The sequence below is a fragment of the Chinchilla lanigera genome, unplaced genomic scaffold, assembly GCF_000276665.1.
Source record: "Chinchilla lanigera isolate Chin_1 unplaced genomic scaffold, ChiLan1.0 scaffold00015, whole genome shotgun sequence".
NCBI lineage: Eukaryota > Metazoa > Chordata > Mammalia > Rodentia > Chinchillidae > Chinchilla > Chinchilla lanigera.
The window spans coordinates 6,974,444-6,997,614 of record NW_004955416.1 but is presented as its reverse complement, the minus strand read 5'-3'; the positions used below and the strand labels follow the sequence as shown (position 1 = coordinate 6,997,614).

General features: G+C 41.8%; 1 protein-coding gene across 1 annotated transcript in view; it reads right to left on the bottom strand.

Moving 5' to 3' along the window:
* The window catches only part of Eif2ak4 (eukaryotic translation initiation factor 2 alpha kinase 4), a 107,706-nt gene that overhangs the window by 7,988 nt on the left and 76,547 nt on the right, over positions 1-23,171 (bottom strand). The window contains exons 24-32 of the mRNA XM_005381212.2: positions 22,651-22,700; positions 21,559-21,727; positions 20,429-20,545; positions 18,681-18,746; positions 15,739-15,909; positions 15,168-15,302; positions 12,083-12,190; positions 10,627-10,755; positions 9,894-9,980 (exon numbers count right to left, since the gene is read on the bottom strand). Of these exons, the coding sequence (XP_005381269.1) occupies positions 9,894-9,980; positions 10,627-10,755; positions 12,083-12,190; positions 15,168-15,302; positions 15,739-15,909; positions 18,681-18,746; positions 20,429-20,545; positions 21,559-21,727; positions 22,651-22,700 (1,032 nt within the window). The remainder of the gene's footprint in view (positions 1-9,893; positions 9,981-10,626; positions 10,756-12,082; positions 12,191-15,167; positions 15,303-15,738; positions 15,910-18,680; positions 18,747-20,428; positions 20,546-21,558; positions 21,728-22,650; positions 22,701-23,171) is intronic.

The window sequence follows — 23,171 nt, the reverse complement described above, 5'->3', positions numbered from 1 at the left end:
TTACCACAGATAACAGATTTTTCTTTTTTAAACGATCATGATAAGCCAGCACTCATTTCATTTGATTCACTCACAGATTCTCTCCCTTCAAACATCCTCTGGTTGGTCACCACAGTTTCTCAGGCCTCACTATCTACAGTTCTTCCCCATCCTTTACAAACCCCAATCCAGTCACCCCACCCTATGGCACCTGTCCTTTTACCTTTGTCCTGCAGCCAGCAGCCTGGGGGAGCCTAACTGTGTCACTCTGCTTTTCCTGTCCCAGTTGTTCCTCACTCCATTCCACGCTACACATCCTTGCAGGCAAATTCTTCTCAAATATAACTCTGAAGTCCCCCTTGGAAGATCAAAACATTCACTGGCTCCCCATTGGCGGCTTAAAAAAAATCTCAACTGAACTCCTTGGTTGGGCACTTGGGCTGTCTACAATCCAGCTGGAACCACTCTCTCCTGCTGAAGCTCATCTCCTTTATTATAATCCTCTGTCTCTCGTTCACAAGAGTTCGTTCTAGTGCTCCTACTCAGGAGGGCACCAGGCGTCTGTCTGCCGGCCTGTTTGTCTTTGAGACAACCTACTGACAGAATTGCCATGACCTTTACAGCTCCCTCTGCTTGCTTATATGGCCATTCCAGCACACATCTATGACCTTCCCATCCTCGGGCCCAGCATAAATCCCACACCACGCTGAATCCCGCCCTGCTGCCTCTGACGTAACCTCCCAGGCTGCCCAAAACTCTCTGTAGGATCTGATGGTATTTAGCATTTTTAAGCTCATACTCATGCACAAATGTCTTAGGTTCCCTAACAGATTTTTAGGATCCTTGACAGTAGGGTCTGTGGCTTAAATGTCTCCATATCCTCCATGGCCCTAAATTCAATCCCTCCCACCTTATAAATGTTTAAAATACATTTGCTGAATGAACAAAGTGATGTCTGGCTTTTCAAAGAAGAAAATGGTATTACTGACCTACCTACCAGAGACAGAAGCAAGGTTCAAAAGAGCCTGACTGGCTGGGATGATCTGCTGAAATGAACAAGATTATGTGTAACAGTGATAAACATGAAGACCTGTACATTCATTTATTTTTTGTTTGTTTGTTTTTTGAGAGAGGGTCTTGCTATGTCGTTCAGGCTGGCCTTGAACACATTATGTAGTCCAGGATGGCCTCAAAATTGCAGTAATCCTCCTGCCTCAGCCTAGGATTGCTAGGATTATAGGCATTCACCACCAAGCCCAGCAAGTGCTGTGATTAAAACTCTCATTATGCAAGGCCAGTCAACAGGGTGGTAACTGTGGAAAGGCCAATGCATTAGCTGAGATAACTTTAGCATGTGCCAGAAGAGCCACAGGTTGCTGAGACTTAGCTTATTTATAGGCTGTATTAGCAGAAGTATGGTATCTGGATTATGGGAGGTCAGAAACGCTCCCTATTTAATCAGATCATGACTATAGCATTACAGCTAGACCTCAACAAAGTAAGGTAAGTCTACAGGAGCTTAATAAGCATGATTGAGGATCTGAAAACCATGACATAAGGAATGGTTTAAGGTTTAAGCAAGTGGAATGTGTGAGTTAGAAAAGAGGAGCCAGATAATGGGGTGCACGCCTGTAATCTCAGCATTCTGGGAGGCTGAGTCAGGAGGATCACAAGTTCAAGTCCAGCCTGAGAAACTTAGTGAGATCCTGTCTCAAAACAAAAAAATAAAAAAGAACTGAGGATGTACTTTAGTGTGAAGGCCTTGGTTCAATCCCTAGTACAAGAGAGTAAAAAAAAGATACAAGGAACCTGGTAGCTCTCCCCTAAAATTTATTTTAGAGAAGGAAGAAGAATTAGATGTGTTATTTTGACCATGCTGGAGGACAGACCTAGAGCCAGTTAGTGTAAATTTTGGGAAGCACATTCTGATTAAAGATTTAAAATCTGCTAATAATCAAAGCAGGGCATTCTGGCCCTGGAACTATCAAGTAAGGCTGGACACTGTCTCAGAGTGATCCTGCAGCAGTAGTCCCTACTCTATGGAGGCTTCATCGGTAGGATTTTGGGTTATTTATTATCTTGTGACTTAACAAGCAGACCAAGTACAGAGTCACACTCTGTGCAGGGGAAACTAGCTATCGGAATTGCTCTCCTGTCTGAAACAATCATGTAAACAGTGGTTTTCAGACATGGACAACAAACAGTGGCGGCCTGTTATTCCTGAGAGAAGGGAACCTATCAGAGCCCAGGGCCCTCCAGTACATTGGGCTGAAGGTTTCTAGGCTGCAGTGCAGGGAAGGGAACTTAAGCAGGAGGAGAAATCCCTCGAAAGAGTCAGGGGTCTTGCTGAACCAAGGAGAAAGATTAGAGTTAGACCTTGGTGACTGGAAACTGTGGGACAGAGACTGAAAAGAGCTACTTGCTCGCTAAGAAATGAAGATTTCTGCAGGTCTGCAGGGGACTCCACGTAAGCCACCTGTTTCATGGACGAGAGGAGACCACCCAAGGTCTGGAAACAGACCTGGAGTAACAATGTCTGGAAATCAAAGTGCAGAGAGTAGTGCTCATTCACACCAGACTGGAGAGGCCTCTCACACGCAGGGTCAGGCGGAACCCTCCTGTGGGTAGTGCCCTGGGAATGGGCTAAATGAGCGCTAGGCCAAAGCCTGCCCTGGATCTGTGCTAGCAAGGCTTGAAATCAAGCCTGAAAAGCACCAAACAAAATCCAAATATCTTCTCCCTAGAACAAAGCCCAGCAGTATTTATAAAAACACAAGAAAACCCAGCACTCCATAATGCATGTAAAATTCTTAATGTACAGTAATCAATCTGAAATGACTGGGCATGGAAACTGATAGGAAAAAATCATCAGGAAAAACGTCAATAGAAAAAACAGTCTCAGAAATATCAAAGATGATACAATAAATATTTGAAGGATGTATAGGAAGGACGAAGATGGAAGTGCACGTCTATAATCCTAGCACTCTGAGAAGCTGAGAAAGGAGGGCCTGGGCAAGCATCAAATTTGGTTCAAGGCCAAATTTAAGCCTGGGCAACTTAGATAGACCCTGTCTGGGAAAAAAAAAAATGCTGGGGATGTAGCTCTGTGTGTAGGCCCTGGGTTCAATCCCCAGTAGTGAGAAAAAAAATGAAGTAAGAATGATGATGAGAAATGAAAGAAATAAAAAAGATACAAATATAAATTGCACAGATGAAAAAATGCAGTATCTGAAATGAGATGCACTGGATAGGATTAAGAGCAAATTTGATACTGCAAAAAAGTCACTGAATTATTCAGGGAAAGGCAAAGAGACAATAACAGAAAACAAAAAAAACAGGGTCTCTGTGAGCTACATAACAATGCTGAATGATTAACATATGGTAACTAGAGTCCCAGAAAATAAAATTGGAGAAGAGGGAAAAATTTCTATATTTGATGAAAACTATAAAACTATAATTTAAGAAGTCCCAAGCATTAGGAATATAAAGAGAATATACCACATCAAGATAGATTCATAATTAAATTGCAGAAAAACAATGGTAAAAGAAAATCTTAATAGGGCTGGGGATTTAGCTCAGTGGCACAGTGCCTGCCTGGCAAGTGCAAGGTTGTGAGTTTGACTCCCAGTACCAGAAAAAAACAAAAAAAATTAAAAAAAAATAAAAAATAATAAAAAAAAGAAGATCTTAAGAGCTATCAGAAAGGGAAAAATATATTATTATGGAGGATCAAAGCACTCTTCAACAGAAACCATCATATCAGAAGAAAATAAACATCTTCAAAGTACAAAAAGAAGAAAAAAATGGTCAATCTTCAATTCTATAACTAGCAAAAGTACCTTTCAAAGAGGAAGGCAAAATGAAGCCTTTTTCAGACCAAGAAGAGCTAAGAGAATTCATTACCAGTAGAACTGCACTACAGGAAATATTAAAGGAAGTCCTCCAGGTAGATGGAAAAGGACATTAGAGTGAAATCTGGCTCACAAAGGAACAAACAGTGCCAGAAATGGTAAGTATGTAGGGACAGTATACAGGACATATCCTCTCTCATGTGAAAGACCCTTTAAAATGTAATTGATTAATTAAAAAATATATTAATGCATTGTAGGGCTTATGTTGAAAAATCAACAACAGCACAAAAGTGAGGGGGAAATGGAAGGACCTGTGTTCTTATGCTCTATATGCAGCAATACAGTATTTCTTAAAGGCAGAATGCAGTAAGTTAAAGACATACTATCAACCCTTTAAAAGCTCCTAAATAAACCTACCCAAAATAGCTATAGTTGGGCTGGGGATATAGCTCAGTAGCACAAGGCCCTGCCTGGCAAGTGCAAGGTCCTGGGTTCAATTCCTGGTACCCCCCACCAAAAAAACAAAACAAAAAAAACAACAAAAAACGAAAAAACAAAATAGCTATAGTCAACACATTAGTAGTAGACATAAAATAGAATAAAAATACTCACTATAAAAGATTGTATAAAAAAGAAAAACTGAAAAAAAAAAGAATCGATGGAAGAAATAGAAAACTAAAAGCAACATGGTAGATTTAAACCCAACTGTTTCAGTAACTACATTAGATATAAATGGATTAATCAGTCCAATGAAAAGGCAGAGATAATAAACAGTGGATAAAAGAACCTCAACTAAGGACTATGTGTGAAAGACCCACTACAAATATAAAGACATATAGGTTACAAATAAAAGGATGGAGAAAGAGAAGTGATGCAAATACTAACCAAAAGATTTCAAAATAAGCTGGGTACAGAGGCACACATCTGTACTCACAGATATACAAGGCCCTGGGTTCAATCTCCAGTAACACAAACAAAACAAAACAAAACAACTAAAGAAAAAACCTGAGGAGCGGATTTCAGAATAAGTAATACTAGGAGATTAAAAATGATGGTGTAAAGACTATTAGTAAAAAACAGCCTCTCTGGAACCTGGAATCAAGACACCTGGAAAACAACAATGTAGTGAATCAAAAAAGAAGCACTGGTATAGAAAAGACCTTATCCCAATCTGATAAAGCCATTTATGACAAATCTACCACCAACATATTAAATGGGGAAAAACTGACAGCTTTTCTTCTAAAATCAGGAACAAGACAAGAATACCCAAGAATATTACCACTCCTGTTCAATACGGTACTTGAAACTTTAGCCAGAGCAATCAGATAACAGAAAGAAATAAAAGAGATATATATAGGAAAGGAAGCACAAACTATCCTTATTCACAGATGACATGATCCTTTACACAGAAGACCCAAACAATTCCACCAGAAGACTCCTAGAGTAAACAAATTCAGCAAGGTAACAAGATATAAAATCATTCCACAAAACCAATAGGATTTGTGTACATCGATAATAAATGCACTGAGAAAGAAATGAGGAAAACAAAACCATCCACAATAGCTTCAAGAAAAATTAAACACTTAGGAATTAACCTGAAAAGGAAGTGAAAGACTTCCACATGATGAACACTTCAGTACTCTGAAAAAGTCAAAAGGGACATCGAACAATGGAAAGACAGGCCAAACGAATATTGTCAAAATAGCTATAATTTCCAAAACTGATATACAGACTTAATACAATCCCATTCAAAATACCAATTGCATTCCTCATAGAACTAGACAAAATCCTAAAGTTCATATGGACCAAGAAGAGACCCAGAATAGCAAAAACAATCCAGCAACAAAAGCAAAGCAGGAGGCATCACAATACCTGACTTCCAGTTATATTCTAAAGCTACAGTGAAAAGAACAGCATAATATTGACACAAAAACAGATGTAGATCAATGGAACAGAAGACAGGATGCAGAAACAACCCCAAACACATTCAGCCACCTGATCTTTGACAAATGGGCCAAAAACATAGGCTTCTTAACAAATGGTGCTGGGAAAACTGCCTATGCACATGCAGATGAAGGAGTCTAGATACATATATCTTACCTTGTACTAAACTGAAATAAAAATGGACTGTTTTAGTTACTTTTCTCATTGCTGGGAAAAAAATATCAGACATCCACAAATTAAAGGAGGAAAGGTTTATTTTACCTCACACTTTATAGAGGTTTAAGTCTGTAGTCAGCTGGCTCCAAGGCAGGGTGGCATGGCAGAGGGGCATGGCAGAAGAGAAGCAGTCCAGGGCATGGGAGGCAGGAAGCAGCAAGCCTATCTTTCCCTTTAATCCCATCCAAGCTACAAGCCTCTTGGATGGTGCCAACTGTCATCCAATGCTTGGCTTACCATTATCCACCCCCAGGACTATGCAAAGCCAATCAGTGGACTAACTTAATTATCAACACCTTAACCCATAGTCACACACCTTAGATTCAGACACCTCCAAAAAGCCCTACTTATGAGTGCATGAGGCTTTTGGGGTACATCTAGATACAACCTATAACATAAATCAGACTTCAATGTTAAAACAGAAACAATCTGCTGTAAGATAAAATAGGTAAAACTCTTGAAGACATAGGCGTAGGCAAGGACTTTCTCAACAGAACCCCAACGGCACAAGAAATAACATCAAGAACCAACTAGTGGGATCATATCAAATTAAAAAGCTTCTGCACAACAAAGGAAATAACCAACAGAGTGAAGAAACAACCTACAGAATGGGAAAAACTTCTTATGAGCTACTCCTCAGATACAGAACTAATATCTAGAATATATAAAGAACTCAACAAAATGAGACCCACTCAAAATAAAAGATCCAAGCAAAAACTGGGCAAATGAAATAAACAGACAGTTCTCAGAAGAAGTAAAATGGCTAATAAATACATGAAAAAATGCTCAACATCTCTGCCATTAGAGAAATGCAAATTAAAACTACATTGATACCATCTCACTCTGGAAAGAATGACTATCACAAGAAATTAAATAATAACAAATGCTGGTAAGACTGTGGAGAAAAAAGCACTCTTTTATGTTGTTGGTAGGAATGTAAACTGGTACAACCACTATGGAGATTAGTTTGGAGACTCCTCAAAAACTAAACATAGACATTTCATTGGGTCCTATCATTCCCCTTCTAGGTATCTTCCCAAGAGAGTTAAAGTCATCACATTATGGTGAGATATGCACACCCATGTGTATAGTGGCACAACTTATAATAGCTAAATCTTGGAAGCAGCCTATATCTTCATAAAAAAATGAATGGATAAAGAAAATGGGCTGTTTATATACAATGGAGTATGACTCACCCATAAAGAAATCTGAGTCACTTGTAAGGAAAATTAATGTACCTCGAGACAGTAGTGTTAAGTGAAATAAATCAGACACAGGCATAAATATTGCATAGATTCTTTTATAGGAGAAACCCAAAGTATAAATATTTTAAAGAACAAAACAAAAGATAGGTAATGGGAAAGAATGAGTTAGATCTTTTGCAAATAGGAGGGGGATCTAGAGATGGAAGAAAGGGGAGAGAGGGAAGGGAAAGAGAAAATAAAAAGAATTAAGATGTGTTATGTACACATCCCAATTCCCCACGATGAAGAACTGAAAGAGTGCAAAACATGTTCTCTGGTCACAACGGAATTGAACTAAAGATCAGTAAAGATACTGGAGAAATACCCGAACTTAGAAATTAAATCACACATTCTATATAACCTATGGTTCAGAGGAAACATGAGAGGAAATTAGAAAATGTTCTGAACTGGGTGAAAATGGGGTGGATGCAACCAACTCAGGACTGAGTTAGAGTATGATGTTTAGCATTAAATTCTGATACTCAGAAAGTCAGCGAATTAACACAGATACCAGCAAATTTATTTTTCTACAAAGGGCCAGACAATACATTTTTTTCCTAGTATGAGGGACTGAACCTAGGGCCTTCTCACTCAACTATATCCTCATCCCTTTTTGTTTTATTTTGGGATAAAATAAAGTTGCCCTTGCTGGGCTTGAACTTGCGACCCTCCTGTCTCCTCCCAGGGAGCTGGTGTGCATCGCCACACCTAGCCTAGATAACAAATATTTAAGCTTTTTCAGGCCATGCAGTTTCTCTCAACAAACTATAAAAATGATTACTAGCTATGGGCCATAGAAAAATAGGCTGTGGCCTGATTCGGACACTGTTAACCCAACTGTTGCTCTCATTTTTTTTTGGTACCGGGAATTGAACTCACAACCTCACACTTGCCAGGAAGGCGCTGTGCTGCTAAGCTATATCCCCAGCCTGTTAACCCAATTGCAAGTCCCACCTAAAAAGAATAAACTAAATCCAAGTAAGTGGAAGAAAATAATAAAAAGTGGAGATTGTTGGGAGCCACTGGAGCTGGTTATGGGTTAAGCAGTCAAGCTACCTCAGTATTGAAAAGGGCATCCTGCCGGATAATTACAGTCGTTAGTCGCTAGGCAACATTATCTCTCCTGATACTAACTTTGCAAGTGTATAAAATAAACACCCCTACTGTTAAAGTGAGTTCTCCTGCTCATCAGGCAAGAGGTAACTCCACCTGACCCAGGCTATCTCTGTTGTCTTTATTTTCTATATCCTCGCGCAGTTTTCTCCTGGGGATCACGGAGAGACCACCGACTCTCACGGGAGATCAGTAAAATAGAAAACAATGAACAAACAAAAAGATAGAGAAATGACACCAAAAGCTGGTCTCTAAAAACAAATGAAGTTGATCAACCAACCACTAGTCAAGCTGATTGGGAAGAAAGGAAGGAAGACAAATTACCAATATTAGGGATGAAAGACAGGTCATCACTACAGAGCCTAGGAACAGTGAAAATATAACAAGGGGATATCTGAAATCTTAGATGGTGGGAAAATCCTGAGTAAGGTACAAACTACTGGAGTTCATTCTAAAAGAAAGGCAAGCTGGGTGTTGTGGTGCACACTTGTAGTCCCAGCACATGGCAGACCGAGGCAGGAGGATCACTGTGAATTCAAGGCCATCTTGGGCTATATAGTAAGTTCAAGGCCAGCCTGGACTACATGGCCAAATCATCTCAAACAACAACAACAATAAAAGAAAAAGAGAAAGCAGCCTGAACAGCTTGTATGCAGGCTCTAGGGCCATCTGGCTGTTCTGGTAAATTCTACCAAATACTTGAGAGTTCAATTCTCATACTACTTGTGCACAAAATCTTACGGAAAATAGAAGGGAGAATACTACCCAACTCATCTTATGAGGCCAACATTACCCTGGTATCAAAACTAGATATTATAAGAGAAAAATGGGGAAAATGATGAAAAGTTGATTCTTTTCTTTAAAAATATTTAGAAAAAAGGCAATGAGGTGGCACATTTATGAAGATTTTTAGGTAAATACAACAACATAAAATTGGTTAGGAAGCTGTCAGAAGAGATGCCAGCTAGCAGGGATAGCTCTACTTATTTTCTTAGATGGAGAAAAAGAATAAGGAGAGAACAGTAGAAAAAAAACTACACACACAGATTTGTTTTGCTTTGTTGTGGTGCTGGGGATTAGACTGAGGGCCTTGTGCATGCTAGGTGAGTCTTCTGCCACTGAGCTTCATCTCCAGCCCTTTCTGTCTTTTTGAGACAGGGTCTTGCTTAGTACCCTAGGCTGGTCTTGAACTTTCCATCCTCTTGCTTCAGCTTCTTCAGTAGCCAGGATTACGAGCATGCGCTACTCTGCCTGGCTGTTGTTTTATTTTTAAAGTTCTAACAGAAGTACTCAGACGATTCTTCCATGTTTTAGACCAGTGGTGGTGAGCCTGTGGCACGCATGCTGCACTGGGCTGTAGGTATCACTGAAAGCTCTAAAAGGTTCACCATCACTTGAAGCCCGGTATTTCAAAGGGAGAGCCGAGGTAATGATTTCCATCCCCACACAAGACCAAGGCCTCAAGGGCAAGGCAAGTGCCCTTGCCAGGCAGTACTGTTTAGGGAATCTGACTGTTGAATTTTGAAACATTTCCTGTAGACTTTACCTTGACATGGCTTCCTTCTTTATCTGAGACAAGGGCCACATAGGTGATTTCATGATGTCTGCAGTACTCCTGTAACTCCTCTTGGGACTGAAACAAAGAAACATAGCCCATTAAATAAACAGCACCTGGAGCTGCTTCAGGTCATCGAGGAGAATGACAAGACTACTTTCAATCACATTCCCAAAGTGAATTACTAAATGTGCTGACTCTGGGGGACATAAATATTAAGCAACAGAGCATAGATTTCAAAGGAAAAGCAACACCTCTTTTGTCTTTATGTTCATGACTACTCTAGGGGCCAAGAACAATCAGTGTGGTAAAGCCAGTAAGAGGTTCTCAACAGCTTCAAAGTTCAATGGAAGCTGCTGAGAATTACAGCACACATGTGCCAGGCTGTGGCGCTTAAAGGTGGAGGAGCGGCCATGTGCCAAGGAATGCAGGAAGCCTCCAGGGAATGGAAAAGTTTCTCCCCCAGAGGCTCTACAAGGGACCAAACTGCAGATACCTTCATTTTAATCTAGTGAGACAGCTTTCAGATTTCTGACTTTGAGAAACGTTAGATAACAAACACGTTTTAAGCCACTAAGTCTGTTCCTATAGCAATTAGAAATTAATATAGGCAGTAACTTTAACCACTGAGATAAAGATTTTGAGAGAATATAACAGTGTGAGGACTACTGGTCCTGAAGTGATAACTGTGCATTTCAAACACATGCGCCTCCTGTCCCATTACCTGTGACCAGTCGTACATGATTTCTGCTGTGATTCCCGCAGTCCAGAGTTTCTGGGTTAGGTTGATGGCCCTGGACATGGACATCTGGCCAACACTTACAACCAGAAGGTCACAAGAGCTTATTGTAACCTGGATAGGAACAGAGGAGTTACACTTGGTGGGCAACTCGGCAGGCATGGATGCGGGGCCAGTACCACAGGGGAGGCCTCGCTCCAGTCAGACAGGCATCTGTGGACTCTTGCATAGCAACAATGTGCGGAAGGCTTTACTTCGAGAGACTTTTGTACTCTTATTCTAAGATAGAAAATGCAACTACCCTGGGGAATCAGGAAGATATTTTTACCTCTGGGAAAATGAATCTGGCCTGAAGCACAAGGGAAAAAGAACATTTCTAGCTTTGTAGACCACACCAGGAATTTTGAAGAAGGGGTTTAACAAGAGTCTGTGAACCACTAGAACATCTCGCTTTTACATAGCACCTCACTGATGAGTACAAGTGGATTGTCTGAGGTCTTCTCACTGGAGAGAAGAGGGAAAGAAATGGAACATAAGGACTGACATCGATGGTTGCCTTATCTGTTCTTGGAGGACCACTTCCAAAACCTTCAGCTTTCAGGGCTATGAACTATCTGGGTGGTCTTCTTCCCCTCTGCCTGGCATACACCTCCTAAAATTCTGGGAATCTTCAAGGTGATAAGTGTTTTTTTCTGTGCTAATGAGGTGACTGACACAGGGGCTAGTCACTGGGAAGACCAAGGCAGCATTGGAGGATAGGAACTTCCAGCCATCCCCAACCCCCAACTCTTGGGGGGGAAACAGAGGCTGGAGGTTAAGTTGACCACCAATGACCAAAACTATATTCAATTACACTTGTGCAGTGAAGCCTCCACAAAACCGCAAAAGGAGAGGGTTCAGAGAGTATCCAAGCAGCCAGTAGAGGGTCCCGGTGCAGAGCAAGTCTCAAGAAGGCACGCAAGCTCAGGGCCCTTTCCAAAGACCTTGCTCTGTGCATCTCTTCACCCTAGCCTGTGTGACATCCTTTATATTAGACAAGTGAAAGCAGGTAAATGTTTACCTGAGTTCTGTGAACTGCTTTGACAGATGAGTCAAACAGGAGGAGGAAGTTTTGGGAACCCCGATTTACAGGTGGTCAGTCAGAAGCACCGACACAACAACGGGGCTGGCAAATGGTATCAGAAGTCATGAGTGTGGGGCAGCATGGGGACAGAGCCCTCAACCCAGGGGATCTGGTGCTGCCTCCAGGCAGCAGAGATCGTCAGACTGAACAGAATGAGGACCCCCAGCTGTGCCTGCTGCTAAGCAGTGACTATGTGGTACATAAGAGGATGACAGCAGAATCTAAGTTTCTTTTCTTCTATTTAACTATAAAAGGCAAATAATACTTTTAGACGTGAAAGCTGTTTCAAAGCATGCTGGGAAGCAAAGCTGGACTTACAGGTTCTTCCATGTTGAGGACAGCAGCAAATATCTTGTCTATTGCTATGCTGACACCAATGGCAGTGGGAACCGGCCCCAGAGCCTGTGGGCCTCTAAACTGGGGGATCTGTGAAGAGACAGACAGTTCTAGTTATGGAACAGAAAAGGAATGGTAACTGTGGAAAGTAATGATTAAACCACAAGCTCTCTGTCAGCAACATTAAGGGCTTCAACAAGAAGAGGTGTGTGTGTGGTGGGGGGTGAGACAGGAGTGAATTCAGGGAAATATTAACGGCTACTATTGAGAGCTGCATGGTTCAGTATGGCAGCCACTAGCCACATGTGGCTACTGAGCATCTGAAATGTGGCTAATCCAAAGTGACATGTGCTATCCCCATAAAACAGGCTGGCTGTGACGACGCAGAGTGAACAAACGAGTGTAAGTAGCTGAGCCTGTAGAAGGCTCTGGGTTTGATCCCCAGTGCTGTGAAGCCTCCCCCCTCAAAAATGGAAAACAGCTTATTAATAATTTTATAAGTATACTTTGGAAGGCTAGATTAAATAAAACATTGAAATTAATCCCCCCTGTCTCTTTCACTTACCGTTACTAGATAATCTAAAATTTCATATATAGGTTCCAGACTAAGATAAAGGTGGGCTTTTTCCTATTCTTTCTGCTAAGTTTACCTAAAAATCCCGGACATCACATATAAAACAAAGTAGTCTTGGAAAGGGAGACAAGGCAGACCAGCGAGGGAGCGCAGGATGTGAGGACACCTAGCGGTCCCCTGGCTTTGCTGTTCAACTCATACAATACAGACCAAGTGCTGGAGAACTGGCAACCCATAAATGCTAAGAGGAACAGGCACAAAAGCCAGAAGGATGCTTGCTCTCTGTAGGGAAAAGACCACGAAAGGGGCTTTTAGACAGTGGGCGCCCTGTTCCACCTCAGCGTCAAGGAGAAAATCACAGCTCTCTCCCGCCTCAAAGGCTAAGCACGGAGCCCAGACATCATCCCCACCCAGATGCAATGAGCTAATGAGTGCCCTTGTTATGTTTTTTTTTAAACAGTTAAAAAAATAAAACAAAATTTCAAAACAAGATAATAATACATTGTGTTGTTATCTTTGTATCAGTTACTTTGACTACAGGATATTGGCACTCAATTGTCCAAACAATATTAGCACAAACCTTTCTTTTAAAGAACTAAGAGAAATTAGTAGTATAACTATCTTAACTATCTTGTGTGTGTGTGTGTGCATATATATATATATATATGATTTTATTTTTTCGTGCTTTTCCCTTCCTTCTTTTCCCTTGTTGTGGTTTATGTCTATAGTTCCCCACAAAGTCGCATGTTAGTCATGGGGAGTTTTAAAGGTGGCTGGATTAGAGTGTGTGAATACGGGTTAAGAGTGTGATCTTTGCATTAAGGGTATAATGCTGGGATTAAGGGTTCCCCACCCTGGGTGGTACCCACCAATAGGCTTACAGCCTGGATGGAATATAAAGGGAGAAAGGCAAGGTAGGCTGCTGCTGCTGCTGCTCTTGCTGTTTTTTCATGCCATGCCATGAACTGTTTTTCCTCTGTGATGCACCTTTTATCATGCCACCCTGCCTTAGAGCCAGCTGATAATGGACTGAAACCTCTACTAACTGAGCTGAAATAAACCTTTCTTTCGTTAACTTTGGGTGTCAGGAATGTATCTTCATTGGACGGGCTCAAGAGCGGAGTGGAGACCAGAGAGAAAGGAAATACGTGATAATGAGATAAAAACAACAGAAATCAACCCAGCTGAACAGACAGAAAGAGATTCTGAAGTAAAATGTGCCAGAACCTGCAGGACATGATAAGCTCTAACATTTGTGTCTCTGGAGTCCTACAAAGAAAAGAAAAAGTGGATGAGACTAGAGGAAAAAATATCCAAAGAAAGAATAACTGGAAAATTCCCAAAGATTTCTAAAAGTCATAAAGCTATTGATTTAGCTGGGTGTGGCAGTACATTCCTGTAATACCAGCACTTGGGAGGCTAAGGCAGGCAGATTGCTGCAAGTTTGAGGCCAGATTTGGCTACATAGTGAGTTCAATGTTCAGCTTGAACTACACAGAGACCTTGTCTCAAAAAACAAAAATGAAAAAACAACAAAAAAATAGTTATGTATTTAAGAGGAAAACTCCAAGTAGGAAAAATTCAAATAAATTTATGCTAAGATATATTATAGTTCCATTTCAAACTCAAGTCCCTAAGAAAAAATTCTTGACAGAATTAGGTGAGAAAGAGCTTTCATATAAGAGAAAAATAATTCAAACAGTTGATTCTCATTAGAAACCAGAAAATTAAGGCAAACACAATAGACTTCTCTTTATTTTTTCCAAATTATGTCTGACAAAGCAGAAAATGTAACACTGTTTGATGTGGGTCCCAAAGTATGGGAAGGAAGTATTTAAGACACTGAGATCATAAATGGGGCATGGGTAAAACAATATAAAGGGAGGTACATTTCCACCTTTCATTTGCACAGATAAATGACGTAGTAGGTCTCTGCAGTGATAGACTGGTGGGGTGTCTTGCGGGTGATGACTATGGGAATTGTATAAAATGTGATAAAATGCCATAGAACTATACACATACTTCATACCTTTCTCTTTTGACACTCCACTGTAGTTACACAAGGTGTAACCATTGCAGGAACTGGTTAAAGGACCTTGAGACCTCTTCATAGTATCTGTGCAACCTCCTGAAAACCTATCATTTCTTTTAAATTAAAAAATTACAAAGTGAGATGTGGTGCTCCATGCCTGTAATCCCAGCACTCAGGAGGCATCACTGTGAGTTGGAGCCCAGCCTGGGCTACATCCTAAATTTAAAGCTAGCCTAAACTATATAGAGAGACCCTGTCTCAAAAATCAGAACAAAGCAAAACAACAAAAATTACAAACGTGGTTCACATTACATTTGCACTCTTAGATGAACAATACAGAAATATTCATTTGTATTACTGGTTCAACTTTTTGTGTAGGTTTGAAAAAGTTCAAAACAGTAAACTGAGGAAGAAATACAATTAAGCCAGGACTACTGAACAGACGAAGGGTACACACTCACCAGCAGGTCATATCTGCCGCCAGCTGCGAGGATTTCGGGGACAGCCCTCTGTCTGCGCCTGATGAAGGCCACGAACTGGAAGATGATTCCATTGTGCTGCTGAACCTTGTACACCAAGCCCAAGTTGATCAAGACCTGCAGAGCGCAATGTCATGCAGCCATGTCAGGGGTGTGAGGTTTCACATGGAACACAACACTGGGAGTGCGCCTCCCAACAGCAGCAGAACAATTCATTTAGTATAAACCAGATATTTAGCAGAACTGAGCAGGCCCAAAGTCTATTTAACCGCAGCCTGCCAAGCAAGAGAAACTCTGCTGTCTTCTAGAAAACCACTTCTTTGAGGCTAACACAGTAAGAACTACTGCATGGCAGGAATCTTGATGCTTGTGAAAAAATCTTAAGTGACTCCAAGATTATTACTAGGTAGCAAATGCTCCAAAAGAGAAAGCAGAGTTTTTCTGGAGAAATACAACACTCACTAGCATTAAGGAAATAAAACCCATTTCCCCCCTGTTATGGGCTGTTATGAATGCTACAACCTGAGCTGCCAGTGTGAAAGAGTCACCACACCTGTAGCTTTATGCCAAGTTTCTTCAGCAGTCCAACGACCTCCTCTAGGTCTTTTAAGCCGTACTTCACCAACTGGGCAACACCTGTCTTCTGTTTTATTAGTGAATTTACTGTTGGCATCAGGTCTTGCAAATCCCCCTTCTGCTCAATAAACTTGTAGAGTCGACACAACTGCAAAGCAAAGAGGCACAGTTACTGCCAGTCCACAACGGGAAGACCTGGGTGTGGTGCGGGGGGCTACCGCGGTCGAAGGTATTTAGCCTTTGCTGCAATCCTAAGGGTTATCCTTTCCCCCAAACTCTGGCAGAAGTAGTTCAGATGTGTACAGTTCACACAGACACAGACACACACACTGACAAAGAGTTAATGCTGACACCTGCAAGTCAGACCCTGGCACCAGCAGACCCTCTGCTGTATATCCTCAGGCCAGTACTGCTTCTCTACCTTTCTCATGCCCGTGAACTCCCATTACTTCGGCATTGGAATGGTCAGCCAAGTCACTGCCTGACTTGTTCTAATACACAAGTAGCCAGAAGTTCCTTCCCCTCCCTCTGCTTGAACAGCTCTGATTTGGAGCCTTGGGATGTCATCCTTGCCTGTAGCCTCCCAGTCAGTCCTTTCTGCCTTTGCTCACCCCTGGATTCCAGATTACGATTCTGACCAGCTGTCCTCGTGGGTTGCCCAGAAGAGGGCAGTCTAGAGATGACTTAACCATGGGCTAAACTCAGAGCAGGAGGAAGAGGAGTAAACTATGGACATACAGCTGGAGAAAAAACTCCCAGGAGCTAAAAAGGAGATTACTAATAAAACTATAGCTACTTTAGACTGTAGGCAGACCTGCTTCATCTATAAATTGGCACAAGAAAACTAGGAGCTCAACAAAGATTCAGTTTAACACAATTAGTTAACCATAAATTACCTGTACTTTTAAAAAACACAAAACGTGTAAAGATTTCCTATCGCCCGTTTACTATATTAAAAATAAAGATGTTGAACATAAAGTCATAAGTCTTTGAGTTTTTTCTAGGGCTGGGGTGTAGCTCAGTGGGGGGTACCTAATTGGATCCCCAACACTGCAAAGAAGAAGGAGAGAGGGAGAGACAGAGGGAGACTGAGAGAAGAAAAAGTTTTCTTCAAAATAAAACAAAAAATGAGTTCTCCATAAATCTTAACATGCTCCCATTAAGAAAGTACCAGAAGCACTGGAGTCAGAATCTAGATTTCGGTCCTCAGCCCATCATCAACTAAGTACATATGACTTTAGACAAATCAAACCTCTGAGCTTCAGAAGTCTCATCTGGAAAACAAGACTGGGACAAATACTTCAGCTTTTTTTTTGCATTACTACTACCCCCTTTCTAATATCCTTAGAGCTCCATTAAATAACATGAAGCAGGAAGACTGCTGAAAGTTTGAGGCCAGCCTGGGCTACAAAGCAAAACCCTGTCTCATAAAACAAAAAAAAGCAAATAAAATAAAGTAATGAAAGCACCAAATGCCTTTAGGAGATACAGTGTCTAGATCATATTCTTGGTGTTATGTGTAAGTGAGATTTTCTGTGCACAGGAGTGTGCTGTGTGTGTTTTGAGTGCAAGGAAATACTATCTTTCATACTTTTAAAAATTTTTATTACTATGTATTTGCAGTACATAATGATTATATTCATTGTGGGAGTTACATGCACATAACACACACATTTTAAAAAAAATTTCAGTACCAGGAATTGAACTCATGACCTCACACTTGCCAGCCAGGTGCTGTGCCACTGAGCTATATCCCCAGCTCAACACAGATTTTTTTAGTCCTTTCTTTCCATTGTTCACACTTGAACATTAAACTACTGGGTCACTTTGCATATCACTAATATCATTTCCAATATTACATATTCAAGGGTTAACCTGGCTCAATTCTCAAAACTCCTGGTGCTATGCATCCAGTTTACCTTCTCCACCTACAAGTGGGTGATGTCTTTCAACTGTGCTTTGTGTGTGCCCTTGTCAAGGCTGCTTTAAGAAGCTGAGGGCAGATACATGCTGTGCATATCGCCTTGTGGTTTTTGAAGGCCAGGATGAATGAAGGGGTTGAATGCAGTCTGTGGACCTCCCCATTTACTCCCGGCACCAGGCCTGCCCAAGGTAGGAGTCCAAAGGACTGGCTTTGCTGGCCTGTGCACAGTCATGTCTCAATATGTCCCATATGTGAATTTTGCTGATCACCACAAGACCATGTAATTGACTGTCAGATCACGGGCTACAAGGCTCCCGGGCAAGTTTTCTTTTTTCAAATCTCTTCTTACATAAATATTCAGAAAAATGTACAAAAGGCTATTGTCTTCTGTCATTCAGCTACTCAATTATATGGGGATTACTGTGCCAAAGATCTGGGGTTAATCTGATGCCTGTAGAGAGAATATAATCAACTTGTTTATCATATGAGATTTTCCTTATTGCTGCTGAGATCAAATATAAGATTCTTAGTACAGGAGGAGGAAAATTTCCAGGAAAGCAAGAGCTTTAATTCCACTCTGAGGAGTGAGAAGACCAGGGAAGGGTGGAGACACCCAGATGGATCTGCCAGCTTAATGCCTCCTGGTTCCACAGGATCCATTGCAGAAAGGGACACCTGGTACTGGGTCTGCTCAGCAGGAGGCTCTGCCAAGCACAGGCTTCATGTGGGTATAAAGGAAAGGAGCCAGTGGTCAAGAGAGAGCAGCGTGATTATAGCACATTGAGAAGATGCTTGCAGAGCCATTCTCTAATCACAGCATTAGTTTCTCTCCTCTAATCCCAGAGGTTGCCATGGTACCTAACATTCAAGGGGAAAACTGGGTCTGTGAGGCAGCAGGAAGTGATGCTGCCTCACTGCTACAAGAATTTGGTGACATTTCCTTTCATCATAAAACTACAGTGAGAGCTGTAATAATACCACCAGAAGGTACTTACACTGTTAGAAGACAAAGAGAGATTACAAAATTTAGCTTCCACTTCTCTTCTCGTCAGCTTCTCCGTCTAATGCAGGAGAGAAAGGGAACAGTGAGGGTCACCAAACTGGGCCCGGACCAACGTACAACTCCCACGCTAATTCTGACAATTACACCCTTCAGTTTGGACAAACTGTTCCTAATTATAAATGATGGACTTAATTCTGTGGATAAAGAACTTTTCCCCTATAATTCATATAAAACCCTAACTAACACCGTTGTAAAAATTGAAAAAGCTTGACGTGAATGAATTAAAAGGGGAACAGTGACATTTGCTGAATAGAGAGGAGTTCCTTGACAGGCTTACCCAGGACATTTGTTTGCGGGGAGAGGGAATCATTTCGATCCATGCTCCCCCAATAAAACCTGGGACCCGAGCACCGCATCCCACACTGGCAGGCGGGCGGCCGCTGTGGGACATGAGGAAGAGTGAGCTGCAGCCCTTCCGTACAATCCCTGGGGCTTCCGCTAGTGTCCTACTGACAGTGTGTTGTGTCTGTCACTGCTAAACAGCAGCAGTGGGTGGAGGGGAAGAATGACTAAGAAACAAAGAGCAAAGTTTGGGCCATTGGCGTGTATCTGCCAGATGAAAGAAATGCCGGCCAAGCCTTGTGTTATATGAAAAGCAGAAAGCCATTACAGACGTGCACTGCCCATTCTGCCTCCTGGCCCTGTTAGTTTCCGAATTCCCTAGATGCCCTGACAAAATCTGGCATGAGAAGAAATTAAAGAAGATAAGCATTCACCTCCATCCCAGGGCCAGAATGTAATACTTTCTTTCTCCATTCTCCCCCTCTGGGCTCCGTATGTGACGCATAACATAAAGTAAGGAGTACTACAAGGGAGGAAACTGGAGGTGCTGCAGCCCCAGTCCCAAAGGAAGGAGGCGCTGGATGAGGCCCCACTAGAGGTCTACCTGTCTTCCAATTCCCTCAGTACAAATCTACGGACGACATCACTGGGAAGCACAAGCAGGTTGCGAGAACAAAGGGCAGGGCACACAGCCTCTCCTCAACGCCAATACTCCCTCTCTTGGCCAAGGGAAGCAAGAATAATAATGAAGTGAGTTAAGCTTAGAACACTCCAGGCACACAGATAGTTGCATAGTAAGATGGTTAGCTAAGCTGGGCATAGTAGCCTAGGCCCATAATCCCAGTTTTTGGGAGACTGAGGCAGGAGGATTGCTAAGTTTGAGCCCAGCCTGGGCAACTTAACAATTTAGCAAGACTCTGTCTCAACATAAAAAAACAAGAAAAGGATTGAGATATAGCTCAATATAAAAGCTCTGGGTTCAATCCCCAATACCACAAAGACAAAAAAAAAAAAAAAACCAAAAACCAGAAAAACTAGTTTTAAAACGATTACTGGCAAGTACCGGGACCGAGTACTTCATGATTTCCTGCCTTAAGAAGTAAGTTAGTGAAGAACTTTATTACCTTGCAAATTAAATAATTTCATCCTTTAAAACTAGAAGTAATTCTATTAACAAAACACCCTGGAGGTTACTACTAGTACAGGGCTTACAATAAAAGCTCAACCAATCCTTGTTAACTGTTGGTATAATTAAAGCCGGTTGGTTCTTTCACCTTTCAACAATGAAGGAAGGAGATAAAACTTCCAATTTAGTTTTATGGTTACATCAGTAAAAAAATAAAAATGGATTGTTGATTATTATGCTTTAACATCAAGTCAAAGTAATTAAATGCTTACCATGGCATCATACAGAATAACATAGACTTGACTGAGTTTATCTTCTGGGATCCCACAGTGTAAAAGTATTGCTTTCAATAACATGGTATGGTTCAAGTAAATACTGTAATTTCTTTCCTGGGATACATCAAAAAAATTATACATTATTTTTATTGCAAAAGCAATATGAGTATATAACCACATCTGGAATCTTACCATGAATTTATCAACATGACACCATGGGAGGATTTTCAGCATCTTGCCTTCTAGTTTATTTTTTCCTAAACATTTTTACACTGGTACAGTTAAAGAATATAATTTAATACTTCTACTATGTGCATCAAAAATAATCTGGCTAGTCTTTAGCTATGCTGAAAAGCTTAAGTGTGTTCACACACATTTCAGTGAGGGACAGATCTGCTTCAAGGGCAGCAAAATTGCCAGCACAGGCTGGTGGAATAGTTACCCTTACAGTACTTTTTACATGCGAATCAATTAATAAGCATTCACCAAGTGTTGAGCTGGGTGCTGAGCTTGGACATGAGGACTCTGTCCTGAAAGAACACACATAGTATGACTGAGGAGTACATGGATGCCTCGTGTGAGGAGCTGCGACAGTCAAGAAGAAAAGGTGGCCAGCCACCCAACCAGTGAGGGAGAGCCAGGTTTCCTGGGGGGAAGGGCCAAGACCATGTTGGGTGAAGACAAGACTTTCTGGGAAGGAAGCCCTGTGACCCGGCAGTGTTGGGAATGTGACACCCTGTGTGCAATGGGAGGGGAGGCTGAGAAGCGCAGGCATCGGCCCACTGTGAGGTAGGGTGTGAGCACGGTGAGAAGGAAAGGTGGGGAGGGATGAGCAGGTGTAGGAGGAGCCGCAGAGGATTCTGGGCAGGGCCTGCATGTGCTAAGTGCATATCTTAGCCTGATTTCTTGCATTTTGCTAGAATGGGCCCAGAAACATCTGTCCCCCAAAACAAAAACAGTTCTGGTCTAAGTCAAGGTAAGAAAAAGCCCAAGAAGAAACGCCAAGCAGCATACGATTCACTCCAGCGCAAATCGAGGAGCAGGTCTGGGTTGCTGGAGCCTTTCTCTTTGCACTTAGTGAAAGGTACTCAAAGCAGATCTCAAAATGGGAAAATACGGAAAGGCACCTGAAGTGCTGGAAACTCCTGGACGATTTCATAGATAGTGTAGATGGTTTCGGCGGTAGGCAGGGAGCTGTTGGTGGTAGAAGTGACGATGTCAAATGCACATTCCAGAAGTTCTTTGGGATGAAACTGATCTAACTTGCGCGGTCTGAACACACGTTCTATGCAGTACCTGGAAAGACAAACCCAGATTTCTAAGGCCATTGCTGATTGGAAATGAAGATGCATGAGGAATTTTTGACCAAGATAAAAGAAAACAAGGTAAAAAAAGTTTATTGTTGTATGACTCAGGGGACTTAAACACAGACTTGCCTTGTGATACAGGTTCCAATTCCTACTTTTGTGCTATTACACTATGGGGCTTAATTTTTTAAAATGTCTGCAACAGAGATGAAATTACATATAAAACCACTTTCACCTGCAGTCATTGATTTCTACACAGGGATACTTACCCCTCAGGACTGACTTGTAATTGCTCACTTGTAGCTGGAATGAAAGCCCATGAAGAGCTTTGATTTTGTAGAAGAAAGGAGCCGTACAGTAGGGTGGCTCGTTGACAGCAATGCTGCTCCAATTTATGAAGATCCTGGTGTTTGACCCCTGTGGGTTCTGAATGTACAGAAAGCCTTTCCCCAGGCTAAGTGCCCACTGCTCCTCAGCGCGCCGCCTCCCTGCTGTCTTTGCTCCATTTCTCTACAGGCAGCTTTTGTTAGGTCACCTGCACAGGCCGTCTTCATACTGAGCTCATTGGTCGTTTGTCCCTCTGCTTACACTTTAAAAGGGGCCATGTGTGGTCAAGAGCGGACAGATTTTTCCCCAAACAGCCATTTGTGAAAATAGTTATGTTGCTTAGGGACACGAGGAAGTCACGAGATGGATGGAGGGTTACCTAACTGCTGCATTTCTTCTAAAAGAGGCTGACATTCCAGTCACCCGAGGGAAAGGGGTCTTGGGGCTGGGCTTTATGATCATATTGCAAGCTCAGTACCACCAACCCAGTATTCTTTAGCTGGAAGGATCAAAGAAGATAAAACATTCTTCCTTGGTGTCTTTCCCACATCTACCAAATGGAAGGTAGCCCCTATTGTTTCTTACCGTTTTAAATTCAATATATTATTTCTTGCCACATATCGTGCAAAAGGGACCTGAAAAATAAAATTTTAAAGGTCAATGTCAAGATGTGCCAATGCCTAACAATGCATTTTCCAGACCGTACCCTTACCACGAAGTGACACTGGGAAGCTGGATCACAGAGCTGTGCTCCGCCTGCATGACTGGCATGTTCCTGAGTGCTTCAGTCAGCAGCCACTTCCGCTGCCGGGCACACCATCAACCTTAGTCACTCTGGTGCTTCTTAGGTTAAGTTTGAGAAAAATTCATTTTTACGTGGATATACTCTGCCTTATTTTTATTCTGCAATATTAAAATCTGTGCAAGCTATGGGTTACATATTAATTTTTTTTTTAAATGTCATTTTGCACCCTTAATCTGCCTCTTCTAACTCCCTGGCAAGGACCTGAAGGTCGCTGGCTGTAATGTGGATCAGAGCTTTCTGGCTCCGTGGTGAGACGCTTCCTTTTCCATTCCTGACTGTGTGCGCCAAAGCAAGCCATGCA